Source organism: Typha latifolia, chromosome 1 (assembly GCF_019914945.1).
Source record: "Typha latifolia isolate L0001 chromosome 1, TyphaL0001v2, whole genome shotgun sequence".
NCBI lineage: Eukaryota > Viridiplantae > Streptophyta > Magnoliopsida > Poales > Typhaceae > Typha > Typha latifolia.
In genome coordinates, this window is record NC_133086.1 from 4718632 (window position 1) to 4742938 (window position 24307).

At 37.6% G+C, this 24307-nt stretch overlaps 4 protein-coding genes across 6 annotated transcripts; 2 read left to right on the forward strand and 2 right to left on the reverse strand.

Moving 5' to 3' along the window:
* Window positions 1-352: 352 nt before the first annotated feature.
* Window positions 353-5279, reverse strand: LOC140798639 (U-box domain-containing protein 12). The gene is made up of 4 exons (XM_073152598.1): window positions 4756-5279; window positions 3635-3751; window positions 1718-2131; window positions 353-1647 (listed from the first exon to the last, which is right to left on the reverse strand). The coding sequence occupies exons 1-4, from the start codon at window positions 5065-5067 to the stop codon at window positions 589-591; spliced, it is 1902 nt and encodes a 633-aa protein (XP_073008699.1). The 5' UTR covers window positions 5068-5279; the 3' UTR covers window positions 353-588.
* Window positions 5280-7593: 2314 nt separating this feature from the next.
* Window positions 7594-13683, forward strand: LOC140780424 (cell division cycle protein 48 homolog). The gene is made up of 9 exons (XM_073125977.1): window positions 7594-7754; window positions 7855-8020; window positions 8440-8668; window positions 10336-11102; window positions 11199-11420; window positions 11518-11589; window positions 11673-11954; window positions 12065-12424; window positions 13160-13683. The coding sequence occupies exons 1-9, from the start codon at window positions 7717-7719 to the stop codon at window positions 13457-13459; spliced, it is 2436 nt and encodes an 811-aa protein (XP_072982078.1). The 5' UTR covers window positions 7594-7716; the 3' UTR covers window positions 13460-13683.
* A 333-nt stretch (window positions 13684-14016) lies between these two features.
* On the forward strand, window positions 14017-17594 carry LOC140780427 (thioredoxin-like 3-2, chloroplastic). 3 transcript variants are annotated; one of them, XM_073125980.1, is made up of 6 exons: window positions 14017-14119; window positions 14236-14706; window positions 15920-15994; window positions 16150-16216; window positions 17284-17301; window positions 17356-17594. In XM_073125980.1, exons 2-6 carry the CDS (start codon window positions 14369-14371, stop codon window positions 17425-17427), a joined length of 570 nt encoding a protein of 189 aa, XP_072982081.1. In that variant the 5' UTR covers window positions 14017-14119; window positions 14236-14368; the 3' UTR covers window positions 17428-17594. The 3 variants fall into 3 exon arrangements, with proteins under 3 accessions (XP_072982081.1, XP_072982082.1, XP_072982080.1); XM_073125979.1 differs by having other exon boundaries at window positions 14027-14119; window positions 17370-17594; XM_073125981.1 differs by lacking the exons at window positions 17284-17301; window positions 17356-17594 and adding an exon at window positions 16533-16897.
* A 209-nt stretch (window positions 17595-17803) lies between these two features.
* LOC140780425 (P-loop NTPase domain-containing protein LPA1-like) lies at window positions 17804-23394 on the reverse strand. The gene is made up of 8 exons (XM_073125978.1): window positions 23216-23394; window positions 22937-23106; window positions 21698-22059; window positions 21496-21577; window positions 20143-20562; window positions 19287-19991; window positions 18588-18698; window positions 17804-18293 (listed from the first exon to the last, which is right to left on the reverse strand). Exons 2-8 carry the CDS (start codon window positions 23090-23092, stop codon window positions 18147-18149), a joined length of 1983 nt encoding a protein of 660 aa, XP_072982079.1. The 5' UTR covers window positions 23093-23106; window positions 23216-23394; the 3' UTR covers window positions 17804-18146.
* Window positions 23395-24307: the final 913 nt, after the last annotated feature.

A 24307-nucleotide genomic window follows, 5' to 3' on the forward strand; every position in this document is an offset into this window, starting at 1 on the left:
GGAGGAATAAAGCCCTCCAGACCTACTAAAATTTTAGAAAGAGTGTTTATGTGGCACCATCATGTATGTTGATGGAGATGGTTGTGAGGTGAAAGAGAAAAATCAAGGTTGATTTGTTGCCATATCATTCAGTTTGTAGATTGCCGTATTTGGACTACTCATTCTTGGAGAGTCGCAAGGATGGAGTATCACTTCTCCTAAATTTGCTGCGGGCAAATAATTCACATGTAATCAGAAACATGGGCGATTTGCACGATTAATACTTCCCATTTGATTAAGAACATCTAAGACACACCAGTTGGTCTAAACTGTAAAAAGATTATGGGTCAGCTGCAAGACTAGAGCCGTTAGATTCACTATTGACACATAGTTAATTTGTATAATAACTTAATTCAGAAAGATTACATATTCATTCTGCAAACTTATCCATTACAGCACTACCCAGCATATTCAAATGAGATATTGGATGATTGTTTTACGAACCAATTTACCGTGTTACACAAATGTGCACAACATACATATATTAGGTCACCGTGTTCTGTAAGGAATCAATGTAGCAGACATTTACATGTTGGTGAAATAATGACCTCAGGCCACTTCTATCTGGTTCATGAACTCTAGAAGGCTATTAGCCTTCCTCTTGGCACGATCTGTGCCTGTTTCGGCTAGTTCCTTCAGTGCCTCCTCTGCCCCTGAATCCTTCGCTGCTTTCAGCTGCTTTTCATCAGCAGTACACAGATACCATAGAATTGCAGCTGCGTTCTCTTTGTTCCTCGGGGACCCGGTCCTCATCACCTCCACCAACTGTGGGATAGATTCTGACTGAGCAATTGCAGCCTTACCTTCCTGGTTGCTTGCAAGGATTGCCAAAATGGCGAGCGCTTCATCTATCATTCCCCCACTACGATCCACCAAAAGCTTCATCAAGTGGACCACGATCCCTGCTTTTGCTGCTCTGACCTTGTTACCATGATATATGCAGAGGTTAAAGATTGCTGTTGCTGCATCTTTCTTACCTCTTGGGCTGCCTTGACATAAAAGATCAATAAGTGGAGGTATTGCCTCAGCAGCACCTATAGTCACTTTATTTTCATCAACAACTGACAAACTGAAAAGGGTAGCCGCAGCATTCTCTCTTGCTTCCATACTCCCACTTTTTAGCACTTCTACTATCTTTGGTATTGCATTAGTGTCAACGATGCTAGCCTTGTTATTCTCATGAATTGAGAGATTTAGAAGTGCTGTGACTGCGTGCTCCTGAGTTCTTGGATCTGCAGATGACAGGAGATCCACAAGCAAAGGAATAGCACCTGCTTCAGCGATGCATACTCTATTATTCACATTTCTTTTTGCAAGCAGTCGGAGCTCTCCTGCAGATGCTCGTTGTTCATCTTGGTTTCCATTTTTTAGTTTTAACATTAGCATGTTGATACCAGCACGATCACAGTCAGAATTTTTCATTGATCTTTTGTCTCGGCTTACCTTATTCTTTGGCAGTTCAATGCCATTAGCTTCACACCATTGTGCTATTAGGCTCTTTAAGACAAAATTTGGTGTCAGAGCAGTATGAGAAAGGTTCTGTTGTGTTTTAGGACAGGTCTTGTGTCCACTATCAAGCCATTTCTGGATGCATGATCTCTCATATGTCTGCAAAAAGTTTATACTCATTATCATATTATAGAGTTCCATAAGGTGGTTAAGGTTGTGAAAAGCTTACTTGTCCAGTAGAGACAATGACAGGGTCTTTCATCAGCTCAAGAGATATGGGACACCGAAAATCATCTGGAATAACAGGAGATCTATGTTTTATCGAGCTTATTTTGTTTTGTGTTGTGTCAGTAATTGGATTTTCATTGAGAACACAGTCTCTAAGCTTCTTCAGCAAGGATGACATTTTCTCCAGGTAGTCATCGGGCGCCCCATCACTTGAAATTACCATTTCATGCAGAGCCACCGATTCTCTAGTCATGTCGTTCATGTTTCTTAGTTGCAATTTCTCAGATATCCTTCTCAGGGTTGCAGGGTCACATGGCTCTCCTCTCAGCATTCTATCCAAATCCTTGGGAAATACTGTATCAGGTGAGTCCATTTTCCATTTTGCTCTTCGAAACTGAGCATGCACAAGTTCCACCTGGAAAATTTTGAAAGATTCGAATCACCCTCAGTCATCTTATCAAAGTTCAAATCACATTAAGCATAACATGAACAATTTGAGTTATGCAGTGGAATAAGTGACTAATGCAGAAGCCAGGAATAGGTGTAGGATTTCTACAAACTGATGGAATACACAATACCTAAATTATGTAAAGAATGATGCCACTTAAGTTATCATATATTAAGATCACTGTTACTGGTACAATAAACTGTCTGATTGATATCATGTTAAGGAAGCACATTCTTCTAAGATTACTTTATATCTTCTTTCTGTTTCAATGGCAACAACAATGAAAAGCAATTGAGAAACAACTGTTTCTTTAGCTTAGCCTCCTTTCCTAGTCAAATTAGATGATCCCATTCTACACAGCAAGGCAAGAAAAGGAACACTAGGCCCCCAAACCCTTTCCCCTGTGAAAACTAAAGAATCCCAATTTTCACCAAGGCAGCAAGAAAATGGACAGCAAATCCCACCAATCTTTTATTTAAAGACAAGCCACAAATGGAATGGCATTTTCAAGGTGTTTCTGAGTATATTTTCCCTAGGCACCTTGCGGTTACGGTAATTGATCTACTGTGCCAGTAAAACCATTTCATAAAGCTGTAGCTGAAAAGGCTCCGAAAACCTTTTAAAGGATATGTCTCTAGTAATTATTTGGCACCAATGAGATGGGTTTTGCTGCATCTCATCCAATTTAACATGTATTTTCTACAAAAACTACAAACAAGTGAAGAGGATTGAAGAACAGTCGACATGTTTAATGAATCACATTGTTAAAGAAAAATGAAACCAATGAGGATGTTTCTTTCGCATATTAAATTCAAGCAGTGAAATCCCCAACAATAGCATTTTCTTTGAAGGGCTGAATCCAAGGACCACACAACTGTGCACTACTGATCTTCAAAGATTTTGAAGAAAGATGCCTGATTTTGGCAGGACGACTATAAGTATTAGTGTATTACAATAAGAAATGGTACAAGGATTCCGGTTTTATTTCAAGCCAGGATAAAGGCCACTTATTTACCATCTTGGTATCCAAGATCCACATTCATATAAAATGAAAAAGAGCCATGTATGTTTTAAAAGAATTTTAAGGTCTCGATATCTTGTTCCAAAATATACACTTTAAAAAACAAATTATAGATAAATATTTCTTTTCTTGCAGGCCAACTATTTTACATTTAAATTCCTCACTCATGCATAATTAAGGTGCTTCTTCGTTCAACGAGTCTGCGTTAATAGGGAACGGAAAAAACAGAGCATCATAAATGTGGATTATAATATGATACTGCATGGCAAAATCAAGCTTGTCAAACAGTGGAATTAAAAACAAAGGAAAACTTTGTATAATACCAAGGCAAACGCATATGATCAGCTCAGATCGACACATAAACAATTAGTTACTAACTCTTGAACATAATTATTTGTTTCTAGCATGGTGGCCAAAAAATTATAAATCTGAAAATTTTCTTGACGTACCTGCTCTAGAACTTCTTCAGGAATATCAAAGTTCTCATACGACAAATCATTCAATGCCTTCTCAATTTGTTCATTTACCTCTAAAAATTTATCAGCAAAATTATCTCCACGTAGTGCCTGCAACAGAATATTTAGTTTTTTTTATAGAAAAAGGAAGCAAAATAATGTAGCAAGCAATATGTAACATGTAAAAGGATATAGGTTCAGCGTCTTCATTGTCTAGACACATCTAAAAGGCCCCTGCTCATACTAGAATAACTCATGGCTATCTAACTGAACTTTTACCAAGAACATACGGTCAGATATACAACTAAGGATATTAAGACTCCTATTTTTCAAAATCATTCTAATAATCTGCTTTGAACTGCAAAAAGTCATCTTCTCCAATCATAAATTAGCCCACTATGAGGAAAGAACAGAGGTTTCATTAGATAAGCAACCAATGACCTATAATGGTTGACTAGCTGATAAATGCTTATTCTAGGTTTCACTTAGTCATGCCATATCATGAAGAAATGTTAGCTTAGGATAGCCTAAAATAAATCAATTTGTAATGATAGCAGGTTTGGCTTATCAGCATGTTAACTGGAAATCCCAGCTTGATAGTACTGCTATGGCAAGATCACATTCCTACAAGATTTTAGAAGCCTCATGCATAACGCGAATTACTGTAGAGTATATATATATATATAGGAGAAAACTATGGTTTCTAGAGAACTTTTTATGGGGGTTCGACTCCTTTAAAATGCCTGATGACAAATCACGCCAAATTCTAAGAGAGTGCTGAGAAAAATTTCAGACACACCGTTAAGCTAACCGAGAGATCGAGACACATAGGACCGACTAAGATATCTATAGACCGATACACACAACTCCATAATCGAACTGTCTTCAGTAAACCAAATCACAATCAATTCAGGAGTAATTGTCTTTCGCGAATCCTTCGCTATTCTCCATCCAAAACAAAATACCATTTTGAACCAAATTTCCATTATAAATTCAATTTCCAGTACAGTAAATAAACCTATTGTAGATTGCATCCAAACTCGAGCTCGCTGGATCATGGGGGAGCGGAGCAAGGAAATGAACAAAATTTCTCATCGAAGGGAATAATTCCACACCTGATATAGCTTGCTACCATCGTGGATCGAGCGGAGGAACTCCTTGGCCGAGACCAAAGCTTCGCGTAGCGCCTCCATGGCTAGGGTTTCGCGCTCGCCGAGCGAGGCGGCACCGCCGTCCCTGAGCTCGTCGAAGAGCGGCGCGAGTAGCTTCACCCGCCGCGCCAGGTCGCCGCAAAGCCTCCGCAGAGGGCCGCGGCTCTCCGGCAGCCCAGAGATCTCCCCCACCATCCGCGCCACCGCATCCACCGCGGCGGCTGTGGCGGCGGTGGCGGACGTCACCGGTTCGTCCTCGTCCGCCGTCGTACTCATCACGTTGATCAGTGGGAGGGGATGGATTAGACCGCGGAGATCGATTTGGTTGTGGAATTAGAAAATGAGATCGGAGGAGCAGAGGAAGGAGAGAGAAAGGAATTGAAGAAGAGAACTTCTCGCCGACGACGGAGAAAAGTAAACGAATGAGAAATGGGGGCAGTCGTTGTTTGGTAGTATTTTTCTTTTGCACTAGAACTAGTCTTCACGGTAATAAAACTCGAATTATACTTTATATATATATACGATTAAAATCAGAATATTTATGTGGGTAAATATTTATGATTATGATTAATTTATAAATCCTAACTAAGTAATTATATTTATCAAAAACAATGTCCTAAACCACTAAGCTAACGAATTATATTAAGTACGAGGATTACAAAATTATGCACGGGTTATTACAGTTTTATTATATTTAGTTTTTTTCATTTAATATTACACTTTGACTGCTTCTTGTCTTCGTGAATTTTGTAATTCTAACTCTTTTTTATTCTTATAATTTTTATATAATATTTTATCATTAATTTGACTAATTGATTTTAATCTTATTATATGATTTATAATTAAACTATTAAGATACCTTTAAATTTTTTTTAATCTAGAACTACACTAGATTAAGTCCTTTCTAAATCAATTATACTCCATCCTAACAAAATACTTTTTTTTTATATTAGCCCTGGAATGAAATTAAAAGATGAGAAAAAAAATATTTTAGAAATTACTCTATATATTTTAACAAATATTCATTTGTTTATACCCTTCAGTTTGGAGGTTAACTCGAAATGTTATATAGAAATTATAGAAAAAAATAATATAGGTTTAAATTATAAAATTTTCAAAGATAAGTATTAATTAAAAAATAGTGAAAATATAGAGTTTACTAAAAAAAAATAATAGCCACCAAATTAATATGCTCTTTTAAATGGCATTATATTAGATAAACCTAATTAATCATTATTGAAAGCAAGCTTAAATAACATAATTTATTTTACGCTTGTATAAATTGTTTAAAAATAATTTAAAAGTTATCAAATATTTTACAAATATCATAGTCTAAGGAAAAAAAATATGTATTTTATATAAGATAAAAATCTTTGATAAATTTTTTACACACTAAATATAAAAAGTAAGAATAGTAAAAAAAATCTTAGAAAAATATTAACACTGGAAAGTTTTTATTTTTGATCAATTAAACAATATAAGCCCATACCCAGATGCAGTAGACAGTAGTACACCTCATTGATGTACTTGAAACATTATTAAAATGGCCAGGCTAGATTGTTGAACTATGAACGTCACACTTTGGTTGATATAATGTTATTATAATAATTTATGGGTGGACAATTACTAACTAATAGAGTTAAAAATATAAATTATTTATATTAATTATAACCTACACTAACCATTACGCATTAAAACTAACTAGACTAACAATAAAATTTGTAAAACATAAGTATTTAATTACTACGAAGTATATAATAAAACTACGAAATAGGTAATACAAATGTTCAAAAAATACAATTGTTTAATAACTATAAATTAGTGCAGAACTTAGAAAAATACAAGTATGGAAGCAGAGCTATAGAGATCTAATGGTTAAGATTTTAAACGGTAAAAAATCGATTCACTAGTTAATTATTTATTTTTAAAATATATTATCTTTCACGTTATTTTTTAATAATTATATTTTTCTAATAATATATCAAAGTAATATATATATATAATGGATATCTTTTATAATTAACTTGCTTTAAGGTTAAATAAAATTATATCTCTCTAATAATTTTTTAATTATTTATATATATCTTTCATTAGTTCAAGATTGATTTATACTAAACTTTAATAACATATAGAGATAAAGAATCAAATTTAAATTAAAATCTATCTCGTATAAAGATAAATAATTAAATTTAAATTGTCTAGTATTAAATGATATCTTAAAGGTCTAATCATATATATCATAATGATATCTAAGAGAGATCTTAATGGAAAGAATGGAGCCTAAAATTAGGCCCACTTAATTTAATATTTTTAAATAATATGTCTATTTTTAACTAATAATTTTTAAAAATTAATACGGATTATAAAAACTGACTATTATAATAGTTAGATTTGAATTATAAATTTTAGAGGGGTATTAAAGTATTTCACATCTCTCTCTTGTTTTCGATGCAAATCACCTTAACTATTTTACTCTTCCGTTCTTTATTGGACTGTTCATAAGGAGGTCTTTAGACCAACTATAAATCTCAAATAATTATTATATTAAAAATTATCTAGCTTAATGGCTTCGCTCAGTTAATGGTTCGGTGGTGTGACGTACGCGACTTAAAGTCTAAACTAAGACAGCTTAATATATTGCCCAAGTTACTCTTTATTTAGGAAGGGTTGGCTATTTTTCAGCACATATCTAGCTTTAATACTTAAAACAAAAACTTATAATTGGCCAACCAGTTAGACTGTATCTGCCAACTAACCGACTGCATCAAATTCCTGCGGTCATGTTTGCAGACGATCCCCTCTCTATAAACTCTCCGACCTAACTTGGAGAGTAATGCGAAGCAATACTGGCATAAGTATCTCCCCTATCCCTGGATCTCTGCCTTGCCCTTCTATTCTTCTTCGATTCGTTACTCTTGTGATCTGATGGCGAACCAAAGCGACGCTCCCTCCTCTTCCGATCCGTAAGTTCCCCGATCTGCCCCAGATTTTTGAAATGGATTTGGAATTAGGGTTCTAAATTTGATCTCCTTGATTCGATTTTGGGGGGCAAAATCTTTGCAGCAAGGGCACAAAGAGGGATTTTAGCACGGCGATCTTGGAGAAGAAGAAGGCACCGAATCGGTTGGTTGTTGATGAGGCCACAAACGATGATAATTCTGTGGTGGCTTTGCACCCGGAGACTATGGAAAAGCTGCAGCTTTTTCGTGGTGATACGATCCTGATTAAGGTAAGCTGACTGTTCCTGGTTTCTGATGTGATATGTTGTTAAGGTTTGGTTAAGGTATTGGATTTTAATTTTTAATGGAATTATAGATAGCTTGGATCATATCATATAGTGTTGACTATGCGGACTTCATATGGAAGCTTATCGTAGTTAATGCCTTTAGTTGAATCTATGGATCTTATTAGGTATTATCGTCACATATGGTTCCTTTATTATGAGACTTGACAATTATTATGTACTTTAGATCTCAAGCTTAAGCTATAGTAGAATGGCTTTAGCTATCTAGTCTGAGCACAAGAATTTGTTGAGTTGCCTTCACTTAAATTTATTTCAAAAATATTATTTGAATTTTTGATAAATAGGAAGATGTTTTAATTTGTTGATGAGTTCTAAGCTTTCCTTTTAACTCATGGCAAATTTAGGGCAAGAAACGGAAAGATACGATCTGCATTGCGCTTGCTGATGACACATGTGAGGAGCCCAAAATACGAATGAATAAAGTTGTCAGGTCAAATCTTAGGGTGAGGCTTGGTGATGTGGTCTCTGTCCATCAGTGCCAAGATGTTAAGTATGGAAAGCGTGTGCATATATTGCCTATCGATGATACCATTGAAGGTGTCACAGGGAACTTGTTTGATGCATACTTGAAGCGTAAGTTTTGTCCTCCATGCTTTACAGATCCTAGATGGATTTCTTTTTCATGCTGATATTTTAGTTTATTTTCTCCTTGTTTTTCGATTTCCTGCTGATCAACCAAGCACTCTAAGACTTCTATATATCATAACTTATAAAATCTACACTAGGGTGGAAGATGCATCTGCACACAGTTTATACCACTTTCTTATTTGTTCATTTCCAAGTAATGAATACCTTGATTTTGATGATTATTATTGTTTTCCTGGTGGAATCATTGCATTTACTTCCAGTTGATGAGACCTTATTGTTAGTGAAAGTAACATATCACCTTTTCATGAGTGTCATCTAAACGAAATTGGGGCTTTACATGGCAATAGTGACCGGGGAGGTTTAAAGTAAGAGAAAACCTTGTCAACTTCTGAAGTTCTTTCTTTTATATGTTGGCTTCATAGGTTAGTCATGATACTTAGCAATACCTGATGAGCTTTTAAGAACAGCAAGGCTTGCTCTGCCTTTTTGTGATCAACTGATTATGGTGAGTGTGCTTTTCTGTTTCTGTGTTGCATTGATGTTGCATTGACTGATCATCAAACAAAGATATATATTATTTTTTTCTGATGATAGATTCTGCAGAAGTGAGCTCAAATTTGGTATATGAATAGGCATATTATTTTGAGGTTTGCATTTTTTTTCTTGAAAATAAATAAGTAAATATTGTGAGAAAGGAGGAGAGACTTGTAGCCCTAGGAGGTAGAATTATTTGCTCACTACGAAGTAGTAAATAGGCATTTCAGTGTAGATGCAATTTGCAAGGACTTGACAGATAAATACTTGATAGTGGAAAACACTTATGAACTTGGGGAACATTCATGATTCATCCCTGTTTAGTGCTTGACCTTAGTGTTCTTTGATTTAAGAGTGCCAAGATACTTTTCAATAGTGACAAGATACTTGATAGTGGAAAACACTTATGAAGCTGGTTTTTCTTTTTTACTTTTCAAGTACTTGGACTGAATGCTTGGTCTGTAACGATGTGCATATATCATTGTTAGTCACTCTTCATTATAGACAAATGTAACATTTATTTATTCTCATTGTTTTTTCTTCTAACTTTTATGATGGCCACTGCAGAAGAATAAGTTGTTTAAGTATTGTTTGACAACAAAATCTAGGAAATGCAATGCCTTCAATTTGCAATACATTTTGGAGGATTTTGCATTTTTTTTATTGGGTAGGCAAATGAATGATTTCTACCCACGTGCCAAGCACCAAAAGAAAAAAGTACAAGAAAATGATGAGAAAAGGTGACAGCTTATTGGATTGATTCTGTAGAATAAAATTATTGTAATATTGCCCATCATATTTATTCTGTGAAATTCTTGCATTGAACATGGATGAAACTTAAAAGAGATTTTTAAATGAAGTTGATCCGCCTCTATGTTTTCCTTTTCTTTTCTTCTATTAAAGAATGGAAAGTTCAGCAACTCCAAAAATTATAATTATCTAGATTGTGTGGATATTTGTCCTCTGGAACTTTAAATCGTGGCATTATACTATCTCAGATTGTAATGTAGAAAGATACTCTGGTATGGTTTTATTAGACATCAACAGTTGTCATTATTCATACTATTAACATTAAGATCCTCTGCTGACCATTACCTCTGCTTTTATATGATTTATAGCTTATTTCCTAGAGGCATATCGTCCTGTAAGGAAAGGCGATCTTTTCCTTGTAAGAGGTGGCATGCGTAGTGTCGAATTCAAAGTTATAGAGACAGATCCAGTGGAATACTGTGTTGTGGCTCCTGACACAGAAATCTTTTGTGAGGGTGAGCCTGTGAAAAGAGAAGATGAAGATAGACTTGACGAAGTAGGCTATGATGATGTTGGTGGTGTGCGCAAGCAAATGGCACAAATACGAGAGTTAGTTGAACTACCACTTCGGCACCCTCAACTTTTCAAATCAATTGGTGTAAAACCACCAAAGGGGATTCTACTATATGGCCCTCCTGGTTCTGGTAAGACGCTTATTGCTAGAGCAGTAGCCAACGAGACAGGTGCATTCTTCTTCTGCATAAATGGTCCGGAAATTATGTCAAAGTTAGCTGGAGAAAGTGAAAGCAATCTTAGGAAAGCTTTTGAAGAAGCAGAAAAGAATGCACCATCAATCATTTTTATTGATGAGATCGACTCCATTGCTCCAAAGAGAGAGAAAACAAATGGGGAGGTTGAGAGGCGAATTGTTTCTCAACTCCTAACTCTGATGGATGGCCTCAAATCTCGAGCACATGTAATTGTCATTGGAGCTACAAATCGCCCCAACAGTATTGACCCTGCTCTTAGAAGGTTTGGGAGGTTTGATAGGGAAATTGATATTGGGGTGCCAGATGAAGTTGGACGTCTTGAAGTTCTGCGCATTCATACAAAGAACATGAAGCTAGCTGAGGATGTAAAAATTTAAAAAGAACCCTTGTTATTTCTTAGAATATTTTATGTTCTGTTTGTACTATCACACAGTGTCTCTAACCCTGTTTTGTCTATACAGGTTGATTTGGAAAGAATTGCTAAGGACACCCATGGCTACGTTGGTGCTGATTTGGCTGCGCTATGCACTGAAGCTGCTCTTCAGTGCATAAGAGAGAAAATGGACATAATCGACTTGGAAGATGAATCTATTGATGCTGAGATTCTGAATTCTATGGCAGTTACAAATGAACATTTCAAGACAGCACTTGGAACCAGCAACCCCTCCGCACTTCGTGAAACTGTAAGTTAAAAGTTTTATTTTTCCCTGCTTCTGCTTTAGTATTTATTTCTCTTGACTTGATTATAATCTGACTAAAATTATTGCCTTCATTGTGCAGGTTGTTGAAGTGCCTAATGTAAGTTGGGATGATATTGGTGGTCTCGACAATGTTAAGAGGGAACTGCAAGAGGTACATCATTTGTTGGCATTTGTTTTCCTGACTTTTGGTGGTGCAATTGTTAACTGTATCTGTATGTGATCCTTTTTTCATAGACTGTCCAATATCCAGTTGAGCATCCTGAGAAGTTCGAAAAATTTGGCATGTCACCTTCTAAAGGAGTTCTGTTTTATGGCCCACCTGGTTGTGGAAAAACTTTGTTGGCCAAGGCAATTGCAAATGAATGTCAAGCAAACTTTATCAGTGTGAAGGGTCCTGAACTGCTCACGATGTGGTTTGGTGAGAGCGAGGCTAATGTTCGTGAAATATTTGACAAGGCTCGCCAATCTGCACCATGTGTCCTCTTCTTTGATGAACTTGATTCCATAGCAACTCAGGTTTGGTTTAAGTTTTATATACACAAGCAAGATACGCATAGACCAAGAGACGCTATTAGCTTGTAACATTTTGTTCTCTTCTTGTTGTAATTATGTACTCGATGTTGTAGAGAGGCAGCAGTGTTGGAGATGCAGGAGGTGCTGCTGATAGGGTTCTCAATCAACTTCTGACGGAGATGGATGGCATGTCAGCTAAGAAAACTGTTTTCATTATTGGAGCTACTAATAGGCCTGATATTATTGATCCAGCACTTCTTAGGCCTGGCCGTCTTGACCAGCTAATTTATATTCCTTTGCCGGATGAGGGTTCTCGTCACCAGATATTCAAAGCTTGCCTAAGGAAGTCCCCTGTTGCAAAAGATGTTGATCTGAAAGTTCTTGCCAAGTACACTCAAGGCTTTAGTGGTGCAGATATTACTGAAATTTGTCAACGTGCTTGCAAGTATGCTATCAGAGAAAATATTGAGAAGGTAAGTTTGATCCTGGGCTTTTACTGGAGTCACTTCAATATGCTTAGAGAGGTCTATTATATCTTAATCTCGATATAATTTTTTCTGTCAGTTGGCTAGTGTTCTGGCACCTCAGGGTCATTGCATTCAATTTCATTCTGGGCTTTCTGACTTATAGCTTCACTCCAGTAGTTTGTTGATGTTGCCTTTTATCCTGCGACTGTTTTTAATCCATGTCTCACTCAGATCTTGCCCTGTTGATTCTCCATTCCTAATCCTGTTCCAGACTTCCAATTACCACACTCTTGCAAGCTTTTCCTTAGAATACGTGAACCTCAGGCATGAGATATGCGTGGAAGTTATTTTCCACAAGTCAGTGTCTATTCTGTAGAAGAATACTAGAATTTTAGTGGAGTTTTTTTCTTCTTCTTGATTCGTTATCTCTGAATTATGAATCAAGCTTCATTCCTTAATTTTTATGTTGGTTGGATCCTAAATTGCCACTTGCATATTTACAAGTCCACACATTTCACTCAAATCATAGAAATTTTTCTCTGGGTTCCCTGTTGATTAAATTCTTCTCGCAATCGTGTTCCCCTTTCTTCATTAGAAGGCTGTTGCATGCTTTTGTCATAATTTATGGACATCGTGAATGAAATCTGCATGAGATTTACTGCTTACAAGTTGGTGTATGATGTATTGTTGAATACATTTCTCTCGAGGAAAACTTATTTGGTGTCATATTTTATGCTACAGGATATAGAAAGGGAGAGGAAGAGGAGCGAGAACCCAGAAGCCATGGAGGAAGATGTTGCTGATGAAGTTGCAGAGATCAAAGCTGGTCATTTTGAAGAATCGATGAAGTTTGCTAGGAGGAGTGTCAGTGATGCTGACATCCGCAAATATCAGGCATTTGCACAGACTTTGCAGCAGTCGAGGGGGTTTGGTAGTGAATTCCGATTCTCAGAGCGGTCCGAGACAGGTGCAGCGACTACTGGAGCTGATCCATTTGCTACATCTGGAGCTGCTGCAGATGATGATGACTTATACAGTTAAACTCTAACGATTTATCCAAAAAAAAGAAGAAAAACTAGGTTTCTATTCGTGTTTTGCCCGTAAGTGGTGGCAAAAACGTGGTTGTGGTATCACTTTCATCATAGATAGCTTTGCCTGATGCATTGCTATACTCCATAAAATCTAGACAGGTTCAAAAATGTTACCTTAGGATATTTCTGATGCTTTATTTCTTCTGAGAGAGAAATTCATCTATTTTAAAATTATGTCTCTGTTGGCATCTGCTCTCCTTGTTTGTTCAATTCGATGGTATTAACCAATTCTTAGTAGAAAACATGTTAATTTCCAAACATTAGAGAACATAATTCAAAGGAGATCATGGATCTCCAGTCCTTGCAAAAAATGTTCATAGACTCTCCGATTGAAGGAAGTTTGAAATACATGTATCCTCCTTTTGAGTTCAGATTTGATAAGAATCCAAATCAACAAAAAGGTGTAGAGGAAGAATGCAAAGATCTGAGCTTCGTCTTTACGAAACTGGATGACAAAGGTGGAGGGCCATATACAACTCAAAGATAGCAGTTCAACAAAAAGGAAAGGTAAACATCAGGAGGGGTGTGAAAGGAGAGAAGAGAAGGACGGGAAAATAAGACAGAATGGAGGGAGAGAAGGAAAACGAAGGGAAAGAACGGTGATAGAAGGGTATTTCGATCCATTATTATTGTTTTGAAATTAAATAGATCGATGTTTCTCTTGTAAAAGGAGGGCATTTCGGTTAATATATATTGTTTATATAGGCTGATATAAATTTGTTATAGTCAGGGGCGACATTGTAAAGAAAGCATACCCAAACGCAAAAGTGCCGGTGCCACGTATTCACCTACTTCCTCCCTCGGTACGATTAGTAACGGTGGGTGGTAGGGATAGACGGAAGGAAGTAAGCTCTTCGCGATGTACGACGCTGTTCTCACCTCCCCTTGTCGCTTTCGTCTCCCACCACTCTCCTCGAGATCTCTTCGCCTTTCTTCTCCCTATGTCCGCTTCGATTCCAAGAATCCCTCCTCCTCTTGCTTGGCTTCCGTCTCTACTTCTGGAAGGCTCTCGAAGGCGATTGTCGCGGCGACGGCGGCATGCAGCGGCGTGGAGGAGGCGCCGCGGCCGGAGAATCGTGCCGAGTTCGATGACGATGCGCCGACTTCGATCGAGCTCATTCCGATCGCAAGCGAGGAGCAGTTTGATCGGATCGTTGCCGAGGCACAGCAGCTCGAGGAATCCGTCATCGTGCTCTGGTTCGATTTAGGGCAACTCCTTCTGTGTTTATGCTTCATTTGATGTTACTCTTGTTTACTCCTGATATGATATGCACTTGCTCAACTTTTCTAGTATTGCCATTTTAATTGAGTAGTTTAACTTTGCCGACCAAAAATTAGATCCCTCTCTAGGAGTAGTTTTAGTTGTTTCAGACCTAATTTTTAAGCCTGATCGGCATGAATAGAATCACTCAAAAAATGGAATAAATAACTAATAAGATATTTGAATCAAATGAAATTGAGGAATTGAGATTAAGCATTAGAGGTATGTTGGTCAACCTAGATATCAAGTCTCTGCGTCAGTCAGCAGTACGCATTGAGAGATTAAGTGGTAAGAGGACATTGTGTTTCAGGCTGGAAAGCTCAACAAATCTCCTATAACACTAAGGATTTGTAACACCTCATTAGCGATATGCCCCAAATGGGGACATTATGTGAATATCATGCAGCAGCAAAAGAAAGAGCTTTTGAAGGTTGGCATCACCAGATATATGGTTATGAGCTGGGATATACATGTTCCTACGACGTATTACCTATTTGGCATGCATCAATGTTGCTTTGACCCCCTTTTCTGCTTGTCTAGTTATTTGCAAAAAAGACATTACTACGGTGGTAGAATGTAGAATAGACACTAGGCTGGCTTCATATGTGCATGTATAGTAACCTAAAGCCTAAATATACAACCTCAGAGCTCTATATTCTAGATAATTTTAGAGGGGTTTGATTAATGGATCTAATTAAACGCAGAATTGTGTTTGCTCACTTTCAAGAACTGCTTGTATTTTTCACGACATCTATGACCTGCACATGATTGAATTGTAAATTGGCTTCACAACCTCTCCTACGAGGCCTGCATGATGTATGGTGATGACACTTCACCTTCAATATTTTGTGTTTGGTGATCTTCTCTCATTTTCTTTTTATAGAAGGTTGGCTAATATGTCAAAGACTTAAAATCATGAAAGCTAGATGCTTCTAGAACCTATCAGTAGGAAAGCTAATTACTCATTTTTGCCTTCTATCTACTGATGTAGTACTATATTCTCGCATGTGTTTTATCTCTCAATACCTTGTATTTCCAGCAAATTATACCTTGTTTGGACCTACCTTGAGATAGCCTATAGAAGAGTGTTCATAAGGATGTTATTTAATTCAGCAAATGATATATCTATTTTTTTTTCTTGGAATATAGGATGGCACACTGGTGCAGAAAATGCATATATTTGAAACCCAAATTGAAAAAGTTGGCAGCAGATTATTATCCAAGGTAGGGAAATGGTTTCCTTCCAGATTGACCTTGTCATATCATTGCTATAAACTTTATGGCACCTATGATTATAGTTATTTTCGTTGTTGATGTTTTTTCTTGAATAGTGCTTCATTAGATAGTTCTAATGTTCTAAATGCTATAATGTGTTGCAGATTAAGATTCTACTGTGTTGATGTGAACACAGTTTCCCAACGGCTTGTAAGTCGTGCTGGAATCACTGTAAGTCCAATCTTAAACACACCCTCTTGCCCATTTCTATCTTTGAAAGTAAAGAGACATTAATGCTGATTCTTTTAAGTGCATTTATTGTGGAAGTTTTAGTGAGATTCTGACTGTTTAGACATCCTAATCTAGATGATTCTGATCATCTATATTGAGCCATCAAATGTAGACGCAGAAGTCTGTTTTCTATGTAGGCATTTTTAACTAGAATTCATAGTGCAGTACTTATTTTATGTTTATTTCTTCTTTTTGACCTGGCCCCTTCCTGCTGCCGTGGAGGACTTCCTCCTCTTTCTCATCTCTACCTCCACAGTATTCACAACCTCTCCCTCTGCTGCTTGCGACATGGAGTGTGCTATCGACAATTAAATCTGAAGACAGCTAGTTTTCATGTTCTCTTCCAAGATTGTAACTCGTTCCTCTAGTCTGTGACAGCTCTTCTGGTTATAATTGGTCACCCTGCAGCTTACACTTCGAAGAGATTTCACACTAACATGTAGAGGAGTGGTGGTAGAGTAATTCTCAGTAATATTTTGAAGCAGAACAGGATGAAAATGGGTCTATATGCTATTTAGTATCCATGTTTCCACAACTGTACTATATACTGAGTTACTCTCCTTTATTAATTTTGCCCTTTTGGATCCAAAGGGCAATATATATACTCAATTTTCTATTTTATTTGCCTTCTCAGGTTGGGATTAATATCCCCAACCTTATTAGTACTTACTATTGTCCAGTTAAATTCAATAGGATGCCTTTTTTTTTAATAAATAAAAAAAAGAAGAGAATTTAATGGTATTTTAGTTAAACCGATCATGTTGGGATTTAAATTCGGGAACACTCATACAATATGAATCCCTTAAACCATCTGATCACTATGCCATTAACCAATAGCATGCCTGTTATGTCGGCTCTTCTGGAACTTGATGTCCTGATATGGGCTATTTCATTATTGTCACTTGCTTTCCATTTGTGGAGTGTTAAAACAAGCATGCGTACTATTGCGAAAGTCCTGAGGCTTACTTTTGTATTTTCTATGTGCATGTAACATGGAATTTGAGCAGAGGATGCCGACAGTTCAGGTAATGTAGAATTTTGTAAATTGTATACCTACATGCATCTTCACTGACAAACAGGATGCTTGTGACAGTTATGGTATGACTCTAAAAGGCAAGCTGAAGTTATCGGTGGACATAAAGCATGGCTGATCGTTGATGATGTTCGGAAGATGATTGAGAATGACGATTGAATCAGTTTTATCGCTTTGAAGAAGGTAAACATAAAATGTATTCAATTCATCTGGATCTATGTATGTAACTGGCCGACCGAAGACTTTTTGACTTTCCACACGTAATAAGTAGGAAAATTTCGAGTACCGGGAATGAGAACAGGACAAAGTCAAATTCAAACTAGCTGGCCCTTCGCCTGTCGGCGCATACTATGACCACTATTTAGAATAAGCAATAGCCAATAGGAAGCCTTGACTTCTATTGTGTTACAGACGTCACTCAGGTATAATAAATAGTAAAATAGCTTGTATGAATTAAAGATATTTACAGTTGAAATCTAGCCAACGAAGGAATATGGGGCATTACACACGATCTTATTTCGAAAACGTCAACAAATGAATTCTTCCGTCTCAAAATTCAACCAAAAAAAAAAAAAAACTCTCCAATATTAAAGACGTAGATGCATGCTGTTTCCCCTGCTATTTATATTCCTAATCAACCAGCAGAGAGAGAGAGAGAGAGAGAGAGAGAGAGAGAGAGAGATCTCGGCCGTTTGACACTGCAGCTCTTACTGGTAACTTGCCTCCCTGAGTTCTAAAGACACTCCACTAGAGCTAGGAATCGATTGGGAATAAGAGAGAACATAGCGTAGTCTTGATATCACTTTTGCTTATCCTTATGACTTCTCTGCCATGATATCATCCCTTACTCTTTAAGTTGAAAGCTCTTCTTTCTGTCGACTCTTCATCATCTGTCTGATAACCATCCTTTGTGGAATCTCGCATGGCCAAGTCTTCATATTCCTCATCAGATTTGGTTGAGTTCTCATCAACAGATCCTTCCAACTGCAAAAGCAAACATCAGCCAAAATCAGGTTAAGATTAATAACTTCTTTAAAACGGAAAGGAAAGGAGAAAAGAGCATCATCAGTGAACTGCCAGGAAATACAATCTAAGGTCTTAACTTGCAATTGGCCAATATAAAACCTGGAAATCTCCAATGATATATGTCGAACTGATGTGGCATGTCCATATCAGCACTTGCATTTAACTTCAGATGAACATCAAAGGCTAATATAGAAGCAGATAGGGATAAAGATTTATGCGACGAAGGATCTGACAATCCGTCCACTTTCTTACCTCCTCATGGATTTCCTTGTTCCCTGTATCACTTAGATCCTCTTCGCTATCTGCATCAGGTGGAAGATCAGCTTCTTCTTCACTTCCAGATACTGATACCTCCTCCTTTAGCTGGAAATGGCAAGGTATAAATGAGATAGACATGGAGGTCATTCGTTAAGATTTCAGTGAGGCTCTTGAGAACTTAGAAAGAGAAGTATAATTTCAATGCAATTCACCACAGTATGATGTAGATTTACAACATTTGGCAAACAAGGGTAGATAATGTCGAACAGAATATTGACATTAAGTTCCAGCATTGCAGCAGTTTAGTCTGTTAGCAGTGTGCAAACTTATGAAAAGTAATCATAGATTTTTAGAACATGGTTAATGGTCCAAAAAACAAGTCATACTAACAGTATCAGAAGCCTTTACATCCTCCCTAGGTCAACTGTCTTAGCGACCTTATCTTTCAGGTCAAATAGCCAACATTAAAATACAAAACCATCAGATATTACCGTACCTTGAGACAAGTCAATAGTGGGTCACTGTAGGATGGTAAAAAACATATGAGATCAACTTATTATGATTGGAATGAAGAAAGAAATTTGGAAGTTCAGCAAAGTCCAAGCACATGCAGATCGCTTGTGGCAAGATGCAGGGTTCTTCCCCAATAAAACATAATACTTGAAAATTTTACATAAAGAAGAAAAGACGTACCTCTTTAGCAGGTGCATCTGACATTTTCGGAGAGCTGCAACAAGACGAAAAGCATCTACTATCTGTGTCTGTACCATCAGCTTTTGAATCATCAATGCTCCCAGTATGACTGGTACTACATGTATCACTAGGCCAAGCACTAATCCCAAAATTACCAAACTGAAGATTTACTGGCTCAGCCTTTCCGATCTGTAAGGGACCATACATAGGATTGCTCCCATTTCCATCAACAGACTCAATGGGCCAAGCCTTGGCAACAGATCCATCTTTATTGAAGAGAGCCATAAGATGCCTTGAGGACCCCTGTCTCTGAATTAATTGGAACATACCCTTGGAGCTCAGGGAGTTTGCGGCACACTGGTTTCGGTACTCTTCATATATTACAGAAACGGTATTTGTAGTTGGGTCATACAGCTGCTCTCCATCCTCCCGCCTACGCAGGCAGCTAAAAACTGTGGCATGTATAGCTGCCACACTCCGGTCAACATTTGTGTTATTTATTTTAGGCACGAGATGCTTATCAGCTCGGTCGCAGAGATAATCTTGGATACTTCTGATGTTGCGGATGTATTTGACATACTTATTTTTTGCAGCATCTAGTGTCATGTATTTTGCTCGCACTGCAAATCGTTCCATGTGTTTATCCTCGTTTGTTATGTATATCATAAAAGGTATTATTGAAGGATGCTTTCTCATTAGCCCCATCTAACAAATGCAACATATCAAAAAAAGAAAAAGAATTATCAAACTGCTTTAACATTAAAACAAAATAGGGAAGTACAAGTAATTCTCCACGAAATCCCATTGCCATTCTAACAACAAAAGTACATATTAAAGAAAATGAGAAAGTACTCACCACAAAATTGAGGCTTAGGTGAACACCTTCAACAACCACAGATTCTTTTCGATCTTCCCATGCAGTAATCAATCGATCAAGGCTGTCAATGACCATTTCACTTTGTGCTTTAAACCCCTCTATAGCCATTTGCTTTTTGCTGATCAACTCAATTTCAGGAATTAGATCTGAAGATCTGTCATTAGATTTCTCGTTTACATCTGTTTCTATCTCTTGCTTGATAGTGGAGCTTGAAACAACAGCAAGCTTCTTTGCTCTTCGCTTAGTCTTTGCGTTGGCAACTGCCACTGGGTCAAGGCATTCTCCTGCATGATACGTTGAAGCCCAAAGGAGGGGATTTTGCTTTTCATCCACAAAGCTCCTCATCATATGGCGTATTGAATCGGTAGAAATTACAGTTGTGATGCCTAATCTGCTTCCCTGTTAAAAATAATGTTATTACAAAGCTAGTAAAGCTATAAACCAGAAAGATATTTTAGATAAAGAGATTGACATGCCAAAAGTCTTGCTTTATATCATGCTGCATGTGATGCAAAATGGACTAGTGGAATTGCTTGGAAAATAATTAACAGTCAAACCCACGGAAATATAAGGACATCTGCAGTGAAACTGCAATATGTATTTGGAAAATATGTGGCATACACAAAGTCCATATACCTTTTCTTTTCTCTACTTATCATGTCAGTTAACAGCTAATGAAAATAAACAACTAAAAATATTTAATTGATCACAAGACCTACATGAAGTTGACTGACTTCTTATGTCAAGGATTTGTAAATAGGAGAAGTAACACAATGCATAAAGATGATGATAGATCACAGACCACCTTACAACTATGTGTCTTTCCATGTGATAGAAAATTTCATAAAATAAAAGCAATGCAGTTCTCAAAAAGAAATAATACCATTTCAAAAGGCAAATAACTCAAAGTACATTATAAGACTGCAATTTATAATTAAAGGCCTCAACAAGCTACTCCAATAAGAAAATACCATTTTATCACTACAATGATAATACGAAAGATTTATATCTCAAAATGGGCAAGTTATAGGAATCCTTTTCTTTTTACAAAAGGTCCAACCACTGTAAAAATAAGCATGTCCTGCAACCAATGGGTTCCTAGTGTTAGAAGCCCCATGGCTCCCACCAAAACGGGGTCTAGATAGGTACTAGGTAAAATAATTCAGCTTTACACCCATTGCCAGGTAAACTGTTCAAACTAAAATATGGTGGCATAGAAGTATGAAACCTTTACACTTCCACAGATATTTACATAAAAGATAAATGATATATTCATGAGTAAAATCATAGAACCCTATATTCATTAAAAAGAAAGTGATGGGGGTTAAGTACCAGTAAGGCAGATAGTGTAGACTTGCCACACCCACTTGTGCCACACAAAAGAATAGTTACAGACTCCTTTCTTTCTCGAATTCTAGAGGGACAGAGAAACAGGTCAATTTGATACTCCAAAAATCAAGGTTATAGACTTACTATTCTAAGATGATAGATATCAAGTAGAGATGATGTTGGAAGAAACAGAAAACATTCTTACCTGCATGCCAAAAGCAAGTCAGCCCTCTGATTTGGACCCACATACTTATATACAGACAGGGCATCACAAACAACATTGAGGAACTTCTCCCTTGTAACAACAATAGTGGTTAGTCTTTTGTACAGCTCGAATAGTATCACACTAGTTTCTACATTCTCTCGAGGTAAGTACTCAGCGACTTCGTCATGATCTAAGTTACCAGTCTGATCAAGATCATTTTTGGCCTCTCCACCATCCAAGCTACCAGTCTGATCAGAAGCATTTTCTTTACCAGAAGGACTGGCCATTATTCTTGATTTACAAGGGGCCATTTCATTAGCTGAGTGTTCATTCCTCATTACTTCAAAAACCCTTCGGCTAATCTGAGAAAAATTAAATCGGCAGTAGCTCCTAGATTAAAAAGTAGAGAAAATAGAAATGAACTATAGAAAAGGATAGTACTTTCTGTAATCAGCAAGACAGAAAATATGTGTACATAATATTTTAAAGACCACAATGACAACTCAATTACATCTTCACCCTTCAAAAAGCTGAACATATAACACAACAATAGAACAATAATCTCTGAAGAGATCTAGTTCACTGAAAATAGCAAAGTATGTTGCCAATTCAGCGAAGGTGAGATCCATCAGGAAATTACGCATAGAGTTAGATCCGGATTGCTTAAATGGGGCAAGTATTTTTCATGTGTTTGGTGAATCATCATATACCCATTAAGATCAGACATGGTTTATGGATCAAAATACTAGGCAATTAGAAAACAAATTATGCAAAAGCTGAGTAACAAGCATGACATGAGAATGGAAGGATTATGAGGTTAATCAATGAGGACTCGATTAAGATGCAAGATGACCTATGAGTGGAAGAACGAAACATAACGTGAGACTGTAAGAGTAAGCAAAATAATAATAGCAAGTGAATTTGCATAGATGAACAAAAAATGAATGAAGCAAAGCCTTTGCAAGTCAAGACCCCGAATATGTTGTATCTAAGTATATTGCGATGGATGTTTATTAGTAGCTTCATAATCGATTGAGATCTTCTAACATCCAACACCAGAAGAAGATTGCCATGGTGAAAGAAAGAGAATAGAACAAGCAGAACAATCGCGCAGGTAGATCCATCCATCAATCTCGACACATTGAGACCAACAATTACGAAGTAAAAACATGCTAAATTAGTGCATAAATCGACCAAAACCAAGTAGTCGAACTCAATCCAGAGATCGGAGGATCGAACCTTGAAGGCATGACGAGCCTTGCATCCCATTAGCTGCAGCGTACACTGCAGCACTGGCCGCGTGTACCGGAAAGAGACGCTCTCTTCCCCATTCCTTCCTCCTTCCTCTCCATCATCCACCACCACAATGTAGAGTAGCTTCGCCACCTCCGCCATCTCTAAATCCCTCTCTAAATACCAGCAGATCGCGATTAAACATCCAAGAATTATCAAAGAAGGGGACAAAGAATCTCGATCGAGATCGGAATAGATCGGACTCTCAGAAGAGAGCAGACGAACCTGGAAAGGCGATCGTAGCGATCAGAGGAAGGTGGATCTAGGGCTAGAGTTTGCAATGGAGGAGATGGAACTCGATACACCATGGCGGAAGCTTCGAAAACGAGCGCGCCATCGCTTCCCAACGCCTTCCCCGCGTCACCTTCGGCTTCCATCGGCTTCTGAAATAACTTTTCTTTTGGGTCCTGATCCGGTGAGAGATCTTTTGCATACGACGCTCTTCAAATTATTTCGTACTCCACGACGATTGGACACGTGGAGATCAATTTGTATCACGTACAAAGAGTGGGATAGGGGTGTCAAAATAAATTAACGCGCGGGCTCGGCTCGACCGTGTGCTCAGTCAAGCTTGAGCCAGCTCGCTCATGCTCGGCTCGATAGGCTAAGTATATATAACCGAGCACTATTTAGTATTCACACAATCTAAATCTCTATTTCTAAATTTCTCAATTCCTTATACTCGCTCAGTCGTGCCGCCGTGTCCTCCTCAAGCCGTCATCTCATCCTCGTTGCCTCCTCCTTCGCCGTCGGCAAACCTCATCCTCCTCCTCCTTCAACAAATCGTCGTCGCCTCCTCATCCAGGCGACGATTGTCCTCCATTAGCAAGCCGCGTATCATCCCGATGGAGGAGAAACTCGCCAACGAAAACCCTCTAAGCAAGGAGCAAGCAGAAGTAGTATGCTCCAAGCTCTTCATCACTGCCCTCATCCACCATCGCCGCCGCTGCTACCACCACCGAAACACGAGGAGAAGAGAGTCGAGGGTTCCATGGAGGATCTGCTATTTGGACTTGTGACTTGTTGATCTCTTTGGTCTTAGTTGGTGATTTATGTGATGGTGAGTTTAGAGTATTTGGTATTTTAGTTTGATTAATTGGCTTTGTAGATGATGTTTCGAGGGAGAAGCTAAAAATGATTTTAGCATCAGACTTCTTCACCATAGTTCACTTCACCGCCATACTTGCCTCCTACTCTAATAAAGCTCGGGTTCGGTCTAATTTAGTTCGAGTTGAACTGAGCTGAGCTTAAACATCAAAGTAGAACTTGAAATTAATTTTGAGCTGAGCCTGACTTAAAAGGTCATTTACACTCCTA